This window comes from Triticum urartu, chromosome 3, assembly GCF_003073215.2.
Source record: "Triticum urartu cultivar G1812 chromosome 3, Tu2.1, whole genome shotgun sequence".
In the NCBI taxonomy this organism is placed as follows: Eukaryota; Viridiplantae; Streptophyta; class Magnoliopsida; order Poales; family Poaceae; genus Triticum; species Triticum urartu.
This window is the reverse complement of record NC_053024.1, coordinates 49923071-49944515: the sequence shown is the minus strand read 5'-3', so window position 1 is coordinate 49944515 and position 21445 is coordinate 49923071. Positions and strand designations below refer to the sequence as shown.

Genomic DNA, 21445 nt, shown 5'->3' with positions numbered 1-21445 from the left:
CCAATCAAAAAAAAGAGAAAGGCCAAAAAGAAAAAAAGAAAGTCCCAAAAAAAGAGAGGGCAATGCTACTATCTCTTTTTCCACACTTGTGCTTCAAAGTAGCACCTTGTTCTTCATATAGTGAGTCTCATAAGTTGTCTTGTTCATACTAGTGGGAATTTTTCATTATAGAACTTGGCTTGTATATTCCAACGATGGGCTTCCTCAAAATGCCCTAGGTCTTCATGAGCAAGCAAGTTGGATGCACACCCACTAGTTTTCTTTTGTTGAGCATTCTTAGCTCTAGTGCATCCATTGCATGGCAATCCCTACTCCTTGCATTAACATCAATTGATGGCCATCTCCATAGCTCATTGATTAGCCTCGTTGATGTGAGACTTTCTCCTTTTTTGTCTTCTCCATACAATCCCCATCATCATATTCTATACCACCCATAGTGCTATGTCCATGGCTCGCGCTCATGTATTGCGTGAAGGTTGAAAAAGTTTGAGATTATTTGAGTATAAAACAATTGCTTGGCTTGTCATCGGGGGTATAGAAGTTGGGAACATCTTTGTGTGACGAAAATGAAGCATAACCTAACTATATGATTTTGTAGGGATGAACTTCCTTTGGCCATGTTATTTTGAGATGACATAATTGTTTGATTAGTATGCTTGAAGTATTATCATTTTTTATGTCAATATGAACTTTTGTCTTGAACCTTTCGGATCTGAATATTCATACCATGATTAAGAAGATTTACATTGAAATTATGCCAAAGTATCACTCCGCATCAAAAATTCTCTTTTTATCATTTACCTACTCAAGGACGAGCAGGAATTAAGCTTGGGGATGCCTGATACTTCTCCAACGTATCTATAATTTTTGATTGCTCCATGCTACTTTATCTACTGTTTTGGACTATATTGGGCTTTATTTTCCACTTTTATATTATTTTTGGGACTAACCTATTAACCGGAGGCCCAGCCCAGAATTGCTGTTTTTTGCCTATTTCAGTATTTTGAGGAAACAGAATATCAAACGGAGTCCAAACGGAATGAAACCTTCGGGAACGTGATCTGCTCAACGAACGTGATCCAGGAGACTTGGACCCTACTCCAAGAAGTTTCCGGGGAGGTCACGAGGGTGGAGGGCGCCCCCTGGGCGCGCCCCCTGCCTCGTGGGCCCCTCGGAGCTCCACCAACGTACTCCTTTCACCCATATATACCGTCGTACCCTAAAACTTCCAGAACAGAACCTAGATCGGGAGTTCCGCCGCCGCAAGCCTCCAGAACCACCAAAAACCAATTGGGACCCCTTTCCGGTACCCTGCAGGAGGGGGGATCCATCACCGGTGTCCATCTTCATCATCCCGGCGCTATCCATGACGAGGAGGGATTAGTTCACCCTCGGGGCTGAGGGTATGTACCAGTAGCTATGTGTTTGATCTCTCTCTCTCTCGTGTTCTCTCTCGTGTTCCATGTATCCCGAGCTTTGCTATTGTAGTTGGATCTTATGTTTCTTCTCCCCCTCTACTCTCTTGTGATGAATTGAGTTTCCCCTTTGAAGTTATCTTATCGGATTGAGTCTTTTATGAACACTTGATGTATGTCTTGCCGTGCTTATCTGTGGTGACAATGGGATATCACGTGCCACTTGATGTATGTTTTTGTGACCAACTTGCGGGTTCCGCCCATGAACCTATGCATAGGGGTTGGCACACGTTCTTGATTCTCCGGTAGAAACTTTGGGGCACTATTTGAAGTACTTTTATGTTGGTTGGATAAATCTGAGATTGTGTGATGCATATCGTATAATCATGCCCACGGATACTTGAGGTGACAATGGAGTATCTAGGTGATATTAGGGTTTTGGTTGATTTGTATCTTAAGGTGTTATTCTAGTAAAAACTCCAGGATTATTTGTGACACTTATAGGAATAGCCCAACGGATTGATTTGAAAGAATAACTTTGAGGTGGTTTCGTACCCTACCATAATCTCTACGTTTGTCCTCCGCTATTAGTGGCTTCGGAGTGACTCTTTGTTGCATGTTGAGGGCTCGTTATATGATCTATCTATGTTATTATTGTTGAGAGAACTTGCACTAATGAAAGTATGAACCCTAGGCCTTGTTTCCTATCATTGCAATACCGTTTACGCTCACTTTTACCACTCGCTACCTTGCTGTTTTTATATTTTCAGTTTACAAAAACCTATATCTACTATCTATTTTGCACTTGTATCACCATCTCTTCGTCGAACTAGTGCACCTATACAATTTACCATTGTATTGGGTGTGTTGGGGACACAAGAGACTCTTTGTTATTTGGTTGTAGGGTTGCTTGAGAGAGACCATCTTCATCCTACGCCTCCTACGGATTGATAAACCTTAGGTCATCCACTTGACGGAAATTTGCTACTGTCCTACAAACCTGTGCACTTGCAGGCCCAACAACGTCTACAAGAAGAAGGTTGCCTAGTAGACATCAGACATCTGTCCCAACGATGAGCCGACACGTGTTTCCTCTAGCCAATGATGATTTTACACGTGGAAAATCCCCATTGGTCGGGGTTGTTAACGGGTTATCGGATCCAAAACCCGACCCGATAGCTTAACGGCGTTTCGTTACACTGGATGCCACGTGTCAGTCACCCTTGACGAAAGCACTTCTGTGACGCATGATTTATCGTCATGGAAGTGGACACTTCCGTGATGATAATTTTGGCAATGTCATGGAACACTTCTACGACAGCACAGGTATGACTATCTTCATTCTGTCATAAATTTGTCATGGATGTACATGCATGACAAAAAAAGTGACCTACTGTGACAAACACGTATCATCACGGAAGTGTATTTTTTGTAGTGTATGACTTTGCTATGCTTAATGCTTGTCACTAGGGCCCGAGTGCCATGATTTCAGATCTGAACCTATTATGTTTTCATCAATATATGAGAGTTCTTGATCCTATCTTGCAAGTCTATAGTCACCTATTATGTGTTATGATCCGTTAACCCCGAAGTGACAATAATCGGGATACTTACCGGTGATGACCGTAGTTTGAGGAGTTCATGTATTCACTATGTGCTAATGCTTTGTTCCAGTTCTCTATTAAAAGGAGGCCTTAATATCCCTTAGTTTCCATTAGAACCCCGCTGCCACGGGAGGGTAGGACAAAAGATGGCATGCAAGTTCTTTTCTATAAGCACGTATGACTATATTCGGAATACATGCCTACATTACATTGACGAATTGGAGCTAGCTCTGTGTCACCCTATGTTATGACTGTTACATGATGAACCGCATCCGGCATAATTATCCATCATTGATCCAATGCCTACGAGCTTTCCATATATTGGTTTACGCTTATTTACTTTCCCGTTGCTATTGTTACAATCACTATAAAATACCAAAACCATTACTTTGCTTTCGTTACTCTTTTGTTATCGTTACCATCACTATCATATTACTTTGCTACTAAACACTTTGCTGCAGATACTAAGTTTCTAGGTGTGGTTGAATTGACAACTCAGCTTCTAATACTTGAGAATATTCTTTGGTTCCCCTTGTGTCGAATCAATAAATTTGGGTCATCAAGAATAATTTCTAGCGCCGTTGTCGGGGAGCATAGCTCTATTCTTTGAGTCACTTGGGATTTATATCTGCTGGACACTATGAAGAACTTGAAAGACGCTAAGACAACAATTTATCCCTCAACTACGAGGGGAGGTAAGGAACTGCCATCTAGCTCTGCACTTGATTCACCTTCTGTTATGAGTAAGCTTGCGACACCTAAACATGCTTCTGCTATTCGTTCTGATATGTCGCGTGTTATTGATGATGCTACTTCTGCTATACATGATACTTATGATGAAACTACTTCTATGCTTGATACTACTGTGCCACTTGGTGATTTTCTCGAGGAACGACTTGCTAGGGCTAGAGAGATTGAAAATATTGAATCTGATTATGATGATGAAAGTGATGATGAAGAATCACTTGTTATTCCTGAGGGTTATTTATTTGATCAAGAAGCTTCTTTAGCTATTTTAGCTTGCAAAGGTAGATATGAACTCAAAAGGTTATTAGCTAAATGGAATAAGCAATCTCTAAATGCTAGGATGAAACCTAACCCTGCTTTTGCTACTTCACCTATCCATGTTACTAATAAGGATTATGAATTCTCGGTTGATCCTGATATAATTACTTTAGTTGAATCTGATCCTTTTCATGGCTATGAATCTGAAACTGTTGTGGCACATCTTACTAAATTAAATGATATAGCCACTCTTTTCACTAATGATGAGAGATCTCGCTACTTTTATATCCTTAAAATATTTCCGTTCTCATTAAAGGGTGATGCTAAGATATGGTTTAGTTCTCTTGATCCTGGTTGTGTGCGTAGTCCCCAGGATATGATTTACTACTTCTCTGCTAAATATTTCCCTGCTCATAAGAAACAAGCTGCTTTAAAGGAAATATACTACTTTGTGCAAATTAAAGAAGAGAGTCTCCCACAAGCTTGGGGGAGGCTTCTCAAGTTACTTAATGCTTTGCCTGATCATCCTCTTAAGAAAAATGAAATACTTGATATCTTTTATAATGGACCAACCGATGCTTCTAGAGATTACCTGGATAGTTGTGCTGGTTCTCTTTTCAGGGAAAGAACACTGGATGAAGCTGAAATCTTATTGAATAATATGTTGACAAATGAAAATATTTGGGCACCTCCTGAGCCAGCTCCTGCTCCAATTAATGATCCTATTCCTAAACCAACTCCGAAGAAGAGAGGTGTTCTATTTCTCAGTCCCGAAGATATGCAAGAGGCAAAGAAATCTATGAAAGAAAAAGGTATTAAAGATGAAGATGTTAAGAATTTACCTCCTATTGAAGAAATACATGGTCTTAATTTACTGCCTGCCGAAGAAACATATGATCTTGATCCTTTACTTATTGAAGAACCTCCAGACCTCGATAACCCGACATAGGTAGTAAAGGTAAATTCTCTCTATAGATATGATAAAGCTGAAATCCCTCCTGCTAAAATTGCTAGTAAATGCTTGGATGAGTTTGATAATTTTATGTTTAAACAAGAAGACTTCAATGCTTATTTTGGTAGACAATTAAAACAAGATGCTGATATGATTAAATATTTGGGTGATTATATGGCTAATATTAGAGCTGAACTTAAACTTGTTAGCAAACATGCTTCTATGGTTACCACTCAAGTAGAACAAGTACTTAAAGCTCAAAAGGAATTGCTCAATGAGATGAATAGTAAGAAAAATGATTATGCTATTAAAGTGGCTACTAGAACTGGTAGAATGACTCAGGAACCTTTGTATCCTGAAGGCCACCCTAAGAGAATTGAGCAAGATTCTCAGAGAAATAATATTGATGCACCTAGTTCTTCTAAAAAGAAGAAAAAGAAAAATGATAGAACTGTGCAAACTTCTAGTGAACCTATTGCTGAACCACCTGATAATCCAAATGATATCTCTATGTCTTATGCTGAAACACAATCTGGCAATGAACATGAACCTAATGAAAATGTTAATGATGATGTTCATAATAATGCTCAACCTAGTAATGATAATGATGTAGAAATTGAACCTGCTATTGATCTTGATAACCCACAATCAAAGAATCAACGTTATGATAAGAAAGACTTTGTTGCTAGGAAACATGGTAAAGAAAGAGAGCCTTGGGTTCAGAAACCCATGCCTTTTCCTCCCAAACCATCCAAGAAAAAGGATGATGAGGATTTTGAGCGCTTTGCTGAAATGATTAGACCTATCTTTTTGCGTATGCGATTGACTGATATGCTCAAAATGAATCCTTACGCTAAGTACATGAAAGATATTGTTACAAATAAAAGAAAGATACCAGAAGCTGAAATTTCCACCATGCTTGCTAATTATACTTTTAAGGGTGGAATACCAAAGAAACTTGGAGATCCAGGAGTACCGACTATACCATGCTCCATTAAAAGAAACTATGTTAAAACTGCTTTATGTGATCTTGGAGCCGGTGTTAGTGTTATGCCTCTCTCTTTATATCATAGACTTGATTTGAATAAGTTGACACCTACTGAAATATCTTTGCAAATGGCTGATAAATCAACTTCTATACCTGTCGGTATTTGTGAGGATGTGCCTGTTGTGGTTGCAAACATTACTATTTTAATGGACTTTGTTATTCTTGATATTCCCGAGGACAATAGTATGTCTATTATTCTTGGAAGAACTTTTCTTAATACTGCAGGGGCTGTTATTGGTTGCAACAAAGGCAATGTCACTTTTCATGTTAATGGTAATGAGCATACAGTACACTTTCCGAGGAAACAACCTCAAGTTCATAGTATCAATTCTATTGGAAAAATTCCATCAATTATATTTGGAGGTTTTGAATTTCCTCTTCCTACTGTCAAGAAGAAATATGATATACTTATTATTGGGGATATGCATATCCCCGTTGAGGTAACCTAGTGTTATTCGAAATTTCTCCGGTTTCAAGTTAATCAGAATGAGTTTGTTAACAAGACTTGATCAACCTTGTTAGTGGATTCCTTTTGATGAGCATGAGATGGATGAAACTAGAAGCACAACCTTCTGTACCCCACTTTTACTTTCTGATATTTATATTAAATAAAATAAAAACAAATATTTTTCTGCCTGTTATCTGATTATCCGTGCAATATAAAATTACCTCGAAAATAAAAGTTCTCCAAATGCCCTAAAAATTAAATATGATTTTTTCTAGAATATTTGAGGATTTATGGAACAAAGAACACACCAGGGGGGCCAACCACCTTGCCACGAGGGTGGAGGGCGCGCCCACCCCTCTAGGGTGCGCCCCGTGCCTCGTGGCCCACGGTGGCCCTCCTCCACTTATTCCTGCACCCATCCTCTTCTTCCTCCCACAAACACGAAAAACCAACTCAAGCACGAGTTCCAGCTCATCTTGCTGCCATTTTCGATCTCCTTGCTCAAAGCACCTCTCACAAAACTGCTTGGGGAGATTGAACTTTGGTATGTGACTCCTCCATTGGTCCAATTAGTTTTTGTTCTAGTGCTTTATTCATTGCAAATTTTTGCTGCTTAGGTGACCCTGTTCTTGAGCTTGCATGACAAATTTATATGGTCAAAAGTAGTTTTGATGCATGATATAGGCCCTAGGCACTTGTAGGAGTGGCTGCTATCAATATTATTGAGTGTGGTTTATTTTTATTTTGAAGTTACTAAAAAATTTCAGAATTTTTCAAAGGAAGAAATATGATTAGAAAAATGTTCCAAGGTGGTTCTTCAAGGAAGCAAGAACCCATGCTTGCAATGCGTGATGCTAACGAAGAGCCACCAAGAGACGCTCCAGTGCGTCCTTGTGAGTGGCCTTCTGAAAATTTTATGGATCGTGCAGGAATTAAAGAATAATTTAACACATATTTGCGTAATGTCGGTCTTGAGGACTTTGAGGCAGACAAATGCCCCCAGTATCATGATCTCACAAGCTCTTTTGTGAGGAGGTTTGAGTATTCATCTTCGCGTAATTCTCCTTCAGTCATGTTTGATCTTTATGACAAATCTTATACCATGGACTTAGAGGATTTCACTTTTGCTTGCAAACTTCCACAATGGGGTAGTGTTAGGGATCCCCCTAAATCTGAATTTAGAAACTTTCTTGCTAGTATAACTGTAGGGGAATCTAGAGATATAACACAAGCTACCATAGGGAGCATTCACTTTCCTGCTATACATTATTTTGCTCTCTTCATAGGTAGGTGCATAAATGCTAAGGATGAAGCATGTCACATGTGTGTCCCTGACCTTAGCATTCTCAGGAGTGCTGTGTCAGGAGACCAATCTTATCATATGGGAGCCATTGTAGCTCGTAGGTTGCATCATAATAGATATAATGGAGATTTCTTTGGAGGAATTTATGCAACCCGCTTAGCTAAATTTCTTGAGATAGACGTTCGTGAAGGAGACATGGAGTTGCCTCCTGCTTATTTAAATTTTGATTCTATGGTTTCTCACCATTTTGTCAAGAGGAACGAATCGCCTCTCCAGTACTGACTAATCTTTGACAGACGCCGTGCTGTCCGTATTACTCTCCCTGCTCCTGCTTTCTTTGATTATCAGGCAAGAGGAGGATATACTATTACCAGAGAGGAGGCAGATGAGTACGAGAGGAGAGCGGAGGCCGCTCGTCGCCACACTGCAGCTCAAGAGGTGATAGCCGCTGCATCACAGTACGAACCGAACAACTATTATTATGGATATCTATCAGGCCAGCCGTGGCCATAAACCAACTTAGGCCAAAAGCCTAAGCTTGGGGGAGTACGTATTTCTCACCGACATTACATTTATGTTCACACACACTCATTGCTAGATGTCGGTGCTCATACTTTTTCATTGTATCATCCATGCTTGTTTATTTCCTTTTATGATTTCTTCTTGTGTGTTTAATAAACCTTAAGAAAAAACCAAAAAAATTAGTTGTAGCTTTTAATTAATTTACTTTCCATGCTTGTAGTAGTAATTAAAAATAAAACCCCAAAATATTTCCCGTTCTTCTTTTGCTTGTTGGCAGCTTTCCCGTGTAAATAGTTTTATTTATTTTCTTTCTTTGGGGGCCAGTAGGAGAAAACCATGATTAAATTGTTGAAATGGCTCTTATATGCATTATTGTTTATCTGACAAAAGAGCCCATATTGCTTTGTCTTCTCATGTTTATTGAATGCTCGCAGGTTCCAGCTTAGTCCAAAGCACGTGCACTCTTATTATTATTCACATCGTTCGGTCGTGCAAGTGAAAGGCAATTATGATGATATATGATGGACTGACTGAGATGAGAAAAGCTGGTACGAACTCGACCTCTTTTGTTTTTGTAAATATGATGAGTTCATCATTCTTGATTCAGCTTGTTATGAATAAACATGTTTGCAATGACAATTAGAGATCATAGTTGCTTGTGCCATGCTTGATTAGCTATGAGTTATAATGGTTTACTTTGCGTGCCGACATGCTATTGAGATGGTTATGATGTGGTATGAGGGGGTGCTATCCTCCTTTGAATGATCTAAGTGACTTGACTTGGCACATGTTCACGCATGTAGTTAAAACAAATCAACATAGCCTTCACGATATTTATGTTCATGGTGGATTATATCCTACTCATGCTTGCATCCAATGTTTATTAATTTTAATGCATGTACATGGCTGTTGTCGCTCTCTAGTTGGTCGCTTCCCAGTCTTTTGCTAGCCTTCACCTGTACTAAGCGGGAATACTGCTTGTGCATCTAATCCCTTAAACCCCAAAGTTATTCCAGATGAGTCCACTATACCTTCCTATATGCGGTATCTACCTGCCGTTCCAAGTAAATTTGTATGTGCCAAACTCTAAACCTTCAAATAATCATCTTGTTTTGTATGCTCGAATAGCTCATGTATCAACTAGGGCTGCCTGTATCTTCCATGCTAGGCGGGTTATTCTCAAGACGAGTGGACTCCGCTCCTCACTCACGAGAAAATGGCTGGTCACCGGGATGCCCAGTACCATGCTTTATGCAAACTAAATCAAAAATAATTGCAAAACAAAACTCCCCCTGGGACCTGATGTATGTTGGAGGCACTCGTTGTTTCGAGCAAGCCATGGATTGATGTTTGTTGGTGGAGGGGGAGTATAAACTTTACCATTCTGTTTGGGAACCGCCTATAATGTGTGTAGCATGGAAGATATCGCCATCTCTTGGTTGTTATGTTGACAATGAAAGTATACCGCTCAAAATATTATTCACCTCTATTTCAAAACCGAGCTCTGGCACCTCTACAAATCCCTGCTTCCCTCTGTGCAGGGCCTATCCATTTACTTTTATGTTGAATCATCACCCTCTTATTAAAAGCACTAGCTGGAGAGCGCAGCTTTCATTTGCATTCATCATTGTTAATTTATATTGGGTGTGACTATGATTGGATCTCTTTTACCATGAATTACAATGTCTAGTCAGTCCTTGATCTTTAAAGGTGCTCTGCATTTATGTTTTGCGGTCTCAGGAAGGGCTAGCGAGATACCATCTTGTTATATAATATTATGATTGTTTTGAGAAAGTGTTGTCATCCGAGATTTATTATTATGGCTTGCTAGTTGATTATGCTATTGATATGGGTAATCATGAGACCTGGGAATTATTGCAAATATGGTTAGTTATAACCTTTGCTGAAAACTTGAATGCTAGCTTGACATATTTACAACAACAAGAGCAAACAGTTGTAAAAGTTTTTCTTTATTTCTTTCAGTTTGTCAACTGAATTGCTTGAGGACAAGCAAGGGTTTAAGCTTGGGGGAGTTGATACGTCTCCGTCGTATCTACTTTTCCGAACACTTTTGCCCTTGTTTTGGACTCTAACTTATATGATTTGAATGAAACTAACCCGGACTGACGCTGTTTTCAGCAGAATTGGCATGATGTTGTTTTATGTGCAGAAAACAAAAGTTCTCGGAATGACCTGAAACTCCACGGAATATCTTACAATAAATAATAAAAAATCCTCGCCAAAGATGAAGACCAGGGGGCCCACACACTTTCCACGAGGGTGGGGGCGCCCCCCTCCTAGGGCGCGCCCCCCTACCTCGTGGGCCCCCTGGAGACCTCCCGACTCCAACTCCAACTCTATATATCTGCTTTCGGGGAGAGAAAAATAGGAGAGAAGATTTCATCGCGTTTTACGATACGGAGCCGCCGCCAAGCCCTAAAACCTCTCGGGAGGGCTGATCTGGAGTCCGTTCGGGGCTCCGGAGAGGGGGATTCGTCGTCGTCGTCATCATCAACCATCCTCCATCACCAATTTCATGATGCTCACCGCCGTGCGTGAGTAATTCCATCGTAGGCTTGCTGGAGGTGATGGGTTGGATGAGATTTATCATGTAATCGAGTTAGTTTTGTTAGGGTTTGATCCCTGGTATCCACTATGTTCTGAGATTGATGTTGCTATGACTTTGCTATGCTTAATGCTTGTCACTAGGGCCTGAGTGCCATGATTTCAGATCTGAACCTATTATGTTTTCATCAATATATGAGAGTTCTTGATCCTATCTTGCAAGTCTACAGTCACCTATTATGTGTTATGATCTGTTAACCCCGAAGTGACAATAATCAGGATACTTACCGGTGATGACTGTAGTTTGAGGAGTTCATGTATTCACTATGTGCTAATGCTTTGTTTCGGTTCTCTATTAAAAGGAGGCCTTAATATCCCTTAGTTTCCATTAGGACCCCGCTGCCACGGGAGGGTAGGACAAAAGATGTCATGCAAGTTCTTTTCTATAAGCATGTATGACTATTCGGAATACATGCCTACATTACATTGACGAATTGGAGCTAGTTCTGTGTCACCCTATGTTATGACTGTTACATGTTGAACCACATCCGGCATAATTATCCATCATTGATCCAATGCCTACGAGCTTTCCATATATTGGTTTACGCTTATTTACTTTCCCGTTGCTATTGTTACAATCACTACAAAATACCAAAAACATTACTTTGCTTTCGTTACTCTTTTGTTACCGTTACCATCACTATCATATTACTTTGCTACTAAACACTTTGCTGCAGATACTAAGTTTCCAGGTGTGGTTGAATTGACAATTCAGCTACTAATACTTGAGAATATTATTTGGCTCCCCTTGTGTCGAATCAATAAATTTGGATTGAATACTCTACCCTCGAAAGCTGTTGCAATCCCCTATACTTGTGGGGCATCATGCATCACCATGATCTTGCGTGTGCGTAGGAAATTTTTTGAAATTACTGTGTTCCCCAACAAGCACAATGAAGAAGTGGGAAAAAAATCCCCAGCTCGGCGAACAAGAGAACCAATCGTGCCCCCCGCTCAAGGTGTCTAGCGATATCGTCACTAATTATCCGGGGATCTTGCCCGGTACCAATCTTGCAGATTACATGCACGACAACGATGCACATTATGATATAATGGAGGTGGACGAATTCAGATGCCAGTACGGGAAGCCTCTCGTCAAAGATGGAAGTCCTCCTCTAACAACGATGATGGGAAGATTCCATGATTGGTACATGAAAACCTGCAGAGAGTCTGGGAAGGATACTTTGACGTTGGGAGTTAAAGAGGAGCACGACCTCGTTGGAATTGATCTGATGTCTGTTCCATTTGAGTATTTCTTCCAGTTTTTCAATCAAAAGGCCCTCGATAAATTAACGGTTACTTGCTACTGTCTGTAAGTACTACTTCTGTCATTAAGTCTATATATAGCTCAGCTCTTTCATTGCATGTATATATAATTATCCTCACTATATTATGCAGATTGAAGATCGTCGAATGCAGAAAAGCACAAATCTATGATATCGGATTCATTAACACAAATCTCATAGATGAATATACGTTTACATTTCATGCCAAAGAAACCGAGGCCAACATGCTACGATCGTTGGTAATAAATCAAAACAAAGATAAAATACTCATTCCTTACAACTTCAAGTGAGTGTTACTGTCTTGTGCATATTTGGTTTTCCTTATTACTCGAGGTTATAGTAATGTAATTGATGAGTTATGCATGCGTGCGCAGGTTCCACTATATTCTCCTAGAGATTAAGCTTGAGCAGGGACTAGTAACCATCTTAGACTCGAGACGAAAATCTCCCGAGGACTATGCGGACATGTCTAAAATGCTCGAGAAGTAAGTTCAATCGATCATTATCGCACCATATCGGCAACTTTGTTCATTTCCTGATATCAAGTAATTGTTTTCTTTGTCTCCCAGGGTTTGGAAAGTATTCACCGCACAAGCTCCGGGACTGCCGGGGGAGCTGCGATGGACATACCCGAAAGTAAGTAGTACTAGCTAGCTAGTTCCGCGCATCTCTCGTTGATTCTAGCTACTTTCATCAATGCCATTTATAATGCTTCATTATCAGTTTGATTGACCTCTATTTCTCGTAAAGTGCTTGTGATAGGAACCCGGAAATAATTACTGTGGATACTACGTTTGCGAGTTCATCAACAACGCGACTTGCAAAAAAACGAGGCTACTCTAAAAGACAATTTGAAGTGCGTAAGCAATAATATTCACAATTTCATTTTATTGCCATCATTTGTGTTGAGTTTCATTCATATATATGTATTGACCCCCTTCTTCAAATTAGATGTGGCAGATGCGGGATGAACTCCTACCACAAAATCGCATGAAAGCAATTCAAGAGGAATTGGCGGGATTCTTTCTTGACCACGTCATCAATAAAACCGGAGAATACCATGTGGAACTTGAGTTCAGATGCTAGGGGATTGTAAGAGATCTTACATTGTGTGTGTGTGTGTCTATATATATACATATATATAGCGTCGGATAAATATACGAAAACTTGTTGTTCGACCAATCTCTCGGAGAAGAAGAGGTCGGTCACTTCTGTCTATAATGTTCATGACGATCTTTTGTACTTAATGGTTTCCTTCATTTGCTTACTAGCTAGCGTGTCGAGTCCTCTCAATACGTATAGTACGTAGCATCGACAGATAAGAGAGGGCACTTCTCTCTATTAGCTAGCTAACACAATATATGAAACCCCTAAATTAACCTACAAAACCGCCCAAAACCCCCAACCCCCCCCCCCCCCCCCCCACCCCCCTTCAGAAAAAAAGCAAAAACCCTAGCCCCTGAACTGCTGACGCGTGGATGCTTATTGGTCCCGGTTGGTGCTACCCTGTCTGGGCAAGCCGCAGCGGCCATGTGGAGGCCCATCTGTTCTGGTTGGTATAAGAACCGGGACTAAAAGTATTGGGCTTTAGTACCGACCCTTTAGTCCCAGTTGCCGAACCGGGACAAATGGGCCTTATGAACCGGGACAAATGGGTCTTTTTCTACTAGTGTTATGTGACCTCATGATATCTTAATATAAATCATGAAATTTAATGGCATGAATCATCTTAATTAATAATTAAAATGAGATCCATATGCGTTAGCACTCATGACGATATTTTTATAGAAGAATACAATTGTTTTCCTTTTACTCGAGCAATCTCTATATGGTAGGAATATATTATAAATTCCTACTTTCCAATTGTGGTGTTTTCTATTTTTCTAACCGTTATCAAATATGAGTGTGGATGACCTCATAGATGACCTATTACCTCGTTCAATCTATACCCTTGGATCGAAAATAATTAAGAGTTACCAATATAAGTGCGGGTGACATCATAGATGACCTATTACCTCGTTCAATCCAGACCCTTGGATGGTAAATAATGGACAGTTACCAAATATGAGTGCGGGTGACCTCATAGATGACCTATTACGTCGTTCAAGCCAGACCCTTGGATCGTAAATAATGGACAGTTACCAAATATGAGTGCGGGTGACCTCATAGATGACCTATTACGTCGTTCAATCTAGACTCTTGGATCGAAAGTAATGGACGGTTCATAATAGTTCTGGCCATCTTAAAATTTGTACTATTATAAATAACGAGAACAACAATATGCCTTCCTCAATCCACACACACACACGGCGCACTCTAGCACCATACTACATACGTGACCCAGCGCCGTTTCACAGGCCATGGATTCACCGCTGCCGTTCCTGGTCGCGATGTCGTCGTTGCTCCTGATCCTAGCCGGCCTGTACATGACGCGCCTCGGCCTGCTCGGCAAGAGGCGCCGGAGCTACCCACCCGTCGCCGGCACCATGCTCCACCAGCTGCTCAACTGGGGCCGTCTGCCGGAGTACATGACGGAGCTCTCCCGCAGGTACCGCACCTTCAGCATGCTCACCCTGACCCGCAGCTCCGTCCACACCGTCGACCCGGCCAACGTCGAGTACATTCTCCGGACCAACTTCGCCAACTACGGCAAGGGGACGATGACCCATGACACGATGGAGGACCTCCTCGGCGACGGGATCTTCAACGTCGACGGCGCCAAGTGGCGTCACCAGCGGAAGGTCGCCAGCTTCGAGTTCAGCACCCGAATGCTCCGGGACTACAGCAGTGGCGTGTTCCGCGACATGGCTGCCCAGCTCGCGGGCATCGTGGCCGCCGCCGCGGCTGCCGGGGAGAGGTTGAGCATGGAGGATCTGTTCATGCGGTCGACGCTGGACTCGATTTTCAAGATTGGGTTCGGGGTCAACCTGGGCGCGCTCTCCGGATCCAACGAGGAGGGTGCGGCGTTCGCCAGGGCGTTCGACAACGCCAGCGAGCAGGTGCTGTACCGGTTCTTGGACCCGCTGTGGAAGGCCAAGAGGCTCCTCAACATCGTGTCGGAGGCGGCCATGAAGCGGTCGGTGCGCACCATCGATGACTTCGTGTACACCGTCATCGACAAGAAGATCGAGCAGATGGGCAGAGATGGACAAGAATTCGTACGTAAACTTTAATTCCCTCTTGCAACATGAGATTGATTGGCAGCAAATCTGTGACATTTGTTGATTTGGCAGGCCAAGAAACAGGACATACTATCGAGATTCCTGCTGGAGAGGGAGAAAGACCCCGGCTGCTTCGACAACAAGTACCTGCGGGACATCATACTCAACTTCATGATCGCCGGCCGCGACACCACGGCGGGCACTCTATCGTGGTTCCTCTACGTCATGTGCAGAGACCAGCGCATCCAGGACAAGATCGCAAGGGAGGTGCGGGAGGCCACCACCGGCGACCGCCAGAACGTGGGCGGCCTGCAAGAGTTCACGGCGTGCCTGACCGAAGACGCCATCAGCAGCATGCACTACCTCCACGCCGCACTCACGGAGACCCTCCGGCTGTACCCGGCGGTGCCCACCGTGAGTTGACCCTGATCATCCGGATTTGTGTTTCCATTTGTCTCACGGCCGGGGAAGTGATTATTGGTTGTTGCATCGCAGGACGTCAAATGTTGCTTCTCAGATGACACGTTGCCGGACGGGCACACCGTGAGGAGAGGGGACATGGTGAACTACCTGCCGTACGCGATGGGCCGAATGAAGTTCCTGTGGGGCGACGACGCCGAGGAGTTCAGGCCAGAGAGGTGGCTCGACGACGAAGGTGTGTTCGTCCCGGAGAGCCCCTACAAGTTCACCGCTTTCCAGGTAAATAAATCATCCATATTTTCAAGGACCAATAAACTACGACCTGATCCAGAATTCACGTGTATGTATTTTTGTCCTCTTGTTCAACCTAGGCGGGGCCTCGGATCTGCTTAGGAAAGGAGTTCGCGTATAGGCAAATGAAGATATTTGCAGCCACTCTTTTCTACCTTTTCAGGTTTGAGATGTGGGAGCGCGACTCGACGGTGGGGTATCGCCCGATGCTCACGCTTAAAATGGACGGCCCGCTCTGTGTTCGTGCGTCGCCCCGGCGATCAACCGAAAACTAGCATGATTGTGCTGCTATAAGAAGTCTAGTCTCAAAATGTGCGCATGTTCCCTTGTGCTGTTGTGTGGAGTTTTGATAATATTAGATCATCGAAGACGTCTGTTGCTACGCACGTTCATTTTGACATTATGATATTAGTGATGATGAATTCATATGCAAGAATAATATTTTTATTATGTGATATAATTATCACACCCATAAAACATGTCCTTTTACCTGTGTTTTGGCACTTGATATTCATCTGATGGTTTTGTACATTTGTGCATATTTATTTTTGACCCAAACAGGTTCACTACTGATGGAGAAAACATATGTTCATTAATATATTTTCTGTAGGAATATGTTAGATGGTAATAAGGTCAGTAGCTTTTGATTTTGTATAAGAATAGAAAGGGTTCTAAATCCTGACAAATCTAGGACAAGCTTTTTGGGATCAAAGGAGTAGGGATGATACCTGTCGGGTTTGGGTACGGGTGAAGTTACCTCATACCCTTACCCATCCCTCTTGAACTTATCCATCACCTGTATCCATACCCGTGAGCGGGTACAATTTTCCTCCATACGCATCACCCGACAGGTGAAATGGGTACTCACGGGTAAAAATACCCCACATCGATTTGAGCAGCAATCAATGTATGCACAAATACATCATACCATCTATATACAAAAAAAAATATAAGATCAATGCTTATGTTCATAAAATCAAACACAAAATTGAAACTCACCAGTCGAAATATCCTTGCTCTTGTTCTTGTGCGTCGTGGCAGCAGAGGATCGACCATTGCGAAGCAGGCTAGGGCGAGGCGGACGGCTTGATGTTGTCGGCCGAGGACTTGGACCTTTCCTGGCGGGCGGAGACGGATGACACCATCCAGGGTTGGGCTTGGGATCGGGGTAGTCGGGCCATGATACTTGCCGTGGTCGTCGCCGCCCTCTGGCTCAGTCCGCTATTCACGTTCACCCAAGCACCAATCACGTTATTCACGGAGAGAGAGATATATGGGAGATTCATTTCCGTGTATGTGCCTACGTGGGCTACGGGATTAGATGTATTTTATGGCAAAGTCAGATTAGCTAAATGATATGGTGATCCGACATTTTTTCTTTCGGTGGCTGCTATGGTGATATCAGAGGCAGGTGACCGGCGTTGGTGTCAAGCTCAGAGACATTCTGTTGTCTTTTCAGTTTTATCATGTCGGTCTTTATGTGACATGTACTTTAATCTTTATGATACTAGTAAAATGCCCATACATTGCTATGGGCCATAATGCGGGTAAATGAATCAAATAGATTATTAAGTGACATAGATAAGTGATGAAAGTGAACAAAGTCATAGCCTTCATTCTTCATTTCAAATTGGTCAGCAATATAATCCATCCACCAATAGTACTTGATTCAAGCACAAGCTTTTGCATCACATTTGTAGAGCAATTAAGGTTTTAGCAATTTCATAATTGAACGATTATATGATATCTCAATGTTGTAAGTTCTCTTTTAGCTGAAGGTCCACGGGAATAGTGACCACGGTCTCCATCTTGAGAGTTTCTTTTGTAGAACAGGGCATGCAGTAGGGTCATGAGGGCTTCGCTGCATGGGGACATTGACTTTGTTGGTTGCATGTTGACAAATGAAGTGTGAACCTTAAGTCAATGGAAGTCACTGGCTTTTCAATGTGCGATGATTAGCTTTGTTCATTTTATGTTGGCAACATAAATAAATAAAAGTAACTGCGTGTGGTTATGCACATATCAACTAATGCACAGAAGTTTGAATTATATACTAAGTATGCTACTTGAAACTCAAGCTAACATGAATATATATGTTATTGAAAGTAAACATCTCTTGTGAAAAATGTGTTTGCTTCACCCGAGGAACTATGAACCAATACAAAAGGTGTACATGTGGCGACTTATGATTAATACTATCTGCCAATGGCAAATAGTTTCCACTTCCCATACAAAAAGCACAAATTATTTGCTTGCCTTATCATTCAAGATCGGGTTTGGACGGCGGATAGACTTTAATGGAGAGGATGGCCAAACTGTGGTCTCTCTAAGCTTTGTAAAAAGGATTCGGAGACGGCAGCGTGGAACTAGAGACGACAGCGCAAATCATCTTCCAGTGCCGATACACAATGCGCACTTGGATGGAGAAAAAAAATTGGATGAGATCGACCAATCTGTATATCACTATCTAGAGAAACTTCCACACCATGATGGAGTGGTGACACCACATGGAGGGTGTCAATGCCAACGTAAGAAAGGGCCTTGCATCCCTCGTCATGTTGGTCTCTTGGGAGATTTGGAACAAGCGAAATGCCCAGGTGTTTAGAAATCTGTCATCCTTGTCAACTGTAATCACATCTAAGATTAAGACCAATGCTGGGTTATTGGGGTTGGCGGGGGTTGTCGGTGTCAAAACCGGCGGATCTCGGGTAGGGGGTCCCGAACTGTGCGTCCAAGGTTGATGGTAACAGGAGACAGGGGACACGGTGTTTACCCAGGTTCGGGCCCTCTCTATGGAGGTAATACCCTACTTCCTGCTTGATTGATATTGATGAATATGAGTATTACAAGAGTTGACCTACCATGAGATCGTAATGGCTAAACCCTAGAAGTCTAGCCTGCATGACTACGGTATCTAGTATATCCTTTCCGGACTACACCCTCCGGTTTATATAGACACCCGGGGGATCTAGGGTTACATAGAGTCGGTTACATAAGACGAAATCTTCATAGTTGTTCGCCAAGCTTGCCTTCCACACCAAGGAGAGTCCCATCCGGACACGGGTACAGTCTTCGGTCTTCATATATTCACAGCCCATCAGTCCGGCCCATAGATAACAGGTCGGACGCCCGAGGACCCCTTAGTCCAGGACTCCCTCAGTAGCCCCTGAACCTGGCTTCAATGACAAGGTATCCGGCGCGTAGTGTTGTCTTCGGCATTGCAAGTCGGGTTCCTCCTTCCGAACTCCCGAATAGTCTCCAGGCGAATTGATCGTGTCCGTACCTGTAACACACACCGCACACAACCACGGAGAGAATATAATAACACACAAGCCCAATCTGCTGACAACTTTAGTAATGCGACGTCATGCCTGTCCGGTCATAATTTCAAACCATTTTTCGCCCCACGTTTCGAGACGCGGTTGTCATTGGCATGTCTTGTCAAAGCAGAGATCGTGTCCCCTTATTACGGGATTTCATCAATACGAGCGTGGGTAACTCAACCGTCCCGCGAGAAAGATTCCTTAGGAATAGGCAGGTTCTTAGGCTTAGGAGGAGACGTTCAATACCGGAGGTGTTTATAAAGGAACCAAGGGCCGTCTTTTTATGCCAAACCTCTCCTAAGCATCCCAACCCCGAGATCCAGCACCCAAGGCTTGACTCCATTGCTTTCAGCCTTCCCATCATGTCCGGATCCAGCTCCCAAGGCTGATGGGTGGCTTCCTCCGTTACAAAGGAGGATATCACAAAGCTTCGGGCGGCCAGATATCTGACCGCAGAGATCCACCAGCGGCTTCCTGCTCAAGGACAAGTTATTTCGACCCCCAGATCCAGCGAGAGGGTGGTATTCATCTCCCACTTCCTCCGGGGGTCGGGGTTTGCTCTTCACCCCTTTGTCCGAGGGCTGATGTTCTATTATGGACTAGATTTTCACGATCTTTCCCCGGACTCTATCCTCCATGTCTCGGCGTTTATCATTACATGCGAGGCCTTCCTTCGAATCCCCCCACACTTCGGCTTATGGCTCAAAACCTTTGGTGTGAAGCCGAAGGTAGTCGACGGGGAACATGCGGAGTGCAGCGGTGCTACAATCAGCCAACTCGCCAACACTCCCTGGCCAAAAGGTTCTTTTTCTGAGGCTTCCAATTACTGGCAGTGGGAGTGGTTTTACATTACAAAGCCCCGCAGTGCTAAATGGTTAGCTGCCCCCACCTTCCGTCCCGGCCCACCATTACGGCTCGCGTCATGGGTCGACTAGGGGCTAGACTGGGGATTAGTGGATGAAGTGCGGACCTTACAAAGCCGCATCCGGACCCTCCTCGAGAGAGATATCGATCTCATCAGTGTGATCCAAGTGATGTTAGTTCACCAAATCCTGCCCTGCCAGCGCAGGCCTCGCCGCATATGGGAGTTTAATCCATAAGGACCACAAACCCTCCAACACTTCTTCGGCGCCACACACGAAGGGATGTGGAAGTTATTTTTCGGGAAGCGGAAACATTGGCCAGATACTGCTGAGGACGCTGGCCTTAACTGTAATTGTCCGGATACCCCGGTAAACACTTGGCTTTCGAATACTTTGCGGTCATGCATATAGTAATATGGTACTAAGCAAACTATCGTTTTTCAGGGCTGGATAAAGAAGGCGGAACTGATTATGTGTTCGGCCCCTCTGCCCGAGGGTCCAGCGAATCCTGTCCTAACAAGGATGCTGGCCCCAGCACCATACTAGATGCCGGAGAAGGATGACGAGGCGGAGGGCAAGAGGACCAAGGATGGCCTCTATTCCCAGGGAACCTCGGACTTTGTGTCCGGAGGAATAAAAATCCCCTCATCCGAAGACAAAAGTGAAGGGGGGCCACTATCTCCTTCCCTCCCAGGAAGAAGAGGGCTGGCTCCGAAGATTGGGAGAAGCAGGCTCCTAAGCGAGGCAAGATGCCTGTGGGGGGCGGTCCGGGCCTGGAGGACGTCGAAGCGCAGTCTCATGACGAGGACAAGCCTCCGGCCAAATCGTAAGTGAACAAGGCTGTTTTAAACCTATCCCGTTCTTTTCTTATGATGCCTGGAATATTATTTTTTTACAGCTCAGCGCGCAGTCCCCTTCAACAATCCTCCTCCTCGGGGGACCTTCTCCCGGAGATGATGGAGAGCAAGACACCCCCACCGGCTTCTCCGTCCAATAGGGCAGATGACCTTGAGGTGACGTCGCGGAGGGTCTCCCCCGACCAACAAGTGGTGCAAAGGATGACGAAGACGCTACACGAAGGCGATACTTCGGCGGCCGCGAGTTCGGGGAACAACAATGAACACCCCGAACAATTCGGAATGCGGCCAGATACAAATAAACGGATCCCTTCAAAGGGTG

The 21445-nt window shown here is 43.3% G+C and overlaps 1 protein-coding gene across 1 annotated transcript; it reads left to right on the top strand.

Moving 5' to 3' along the window:
- Nucleotides 1-14521: 14521 nt before the first annotated feature.
- On the top strand, nt 14522-16417 carry LOC125547905 (cytochrome P450 704C1-like). The gene is made up of 4 exons (XM_048711642.1): nt 14522-15366; nt 15442-15783; nt 15865-16068; nt 16161-16417. Exons 1-4 carry the CDS (start codon nt 14569-14571, stop codon nt 16353-16355), a joined length of 1539 nt encoding a protein of 512 aa, XP_048567599.1. The 5' UTR covers nt 14522-14568; the 3' UTR covers nt 16356-16417.
- Nucleotides 16418-21445: the final 5028 nt, after the last annotated feature.

Coding starts and splice junctions, on each gene's coding strand:
- LOC125547905 (XM_048711642.1), top strand. CDS start 14,569: ATGGATTCACCGCTGCCGTTCCTGGTCGCGATGTCGTCGTTGCTCCTG. Junction 15,784..15,864: donor TGTACCCGGCGGTGCCCACC/GTGAGTTGACCC, acceptor GTTGCATCGCAG/GACGTCAAATGTTGCTTCTC. Junction 16,069..16,160: donor ACAAGTTCACCGCTTTCCAG/GTAAATAAATCA, acceptor TGTTCAACCTAG/GCGGGGCCTCGGATCTGCTT.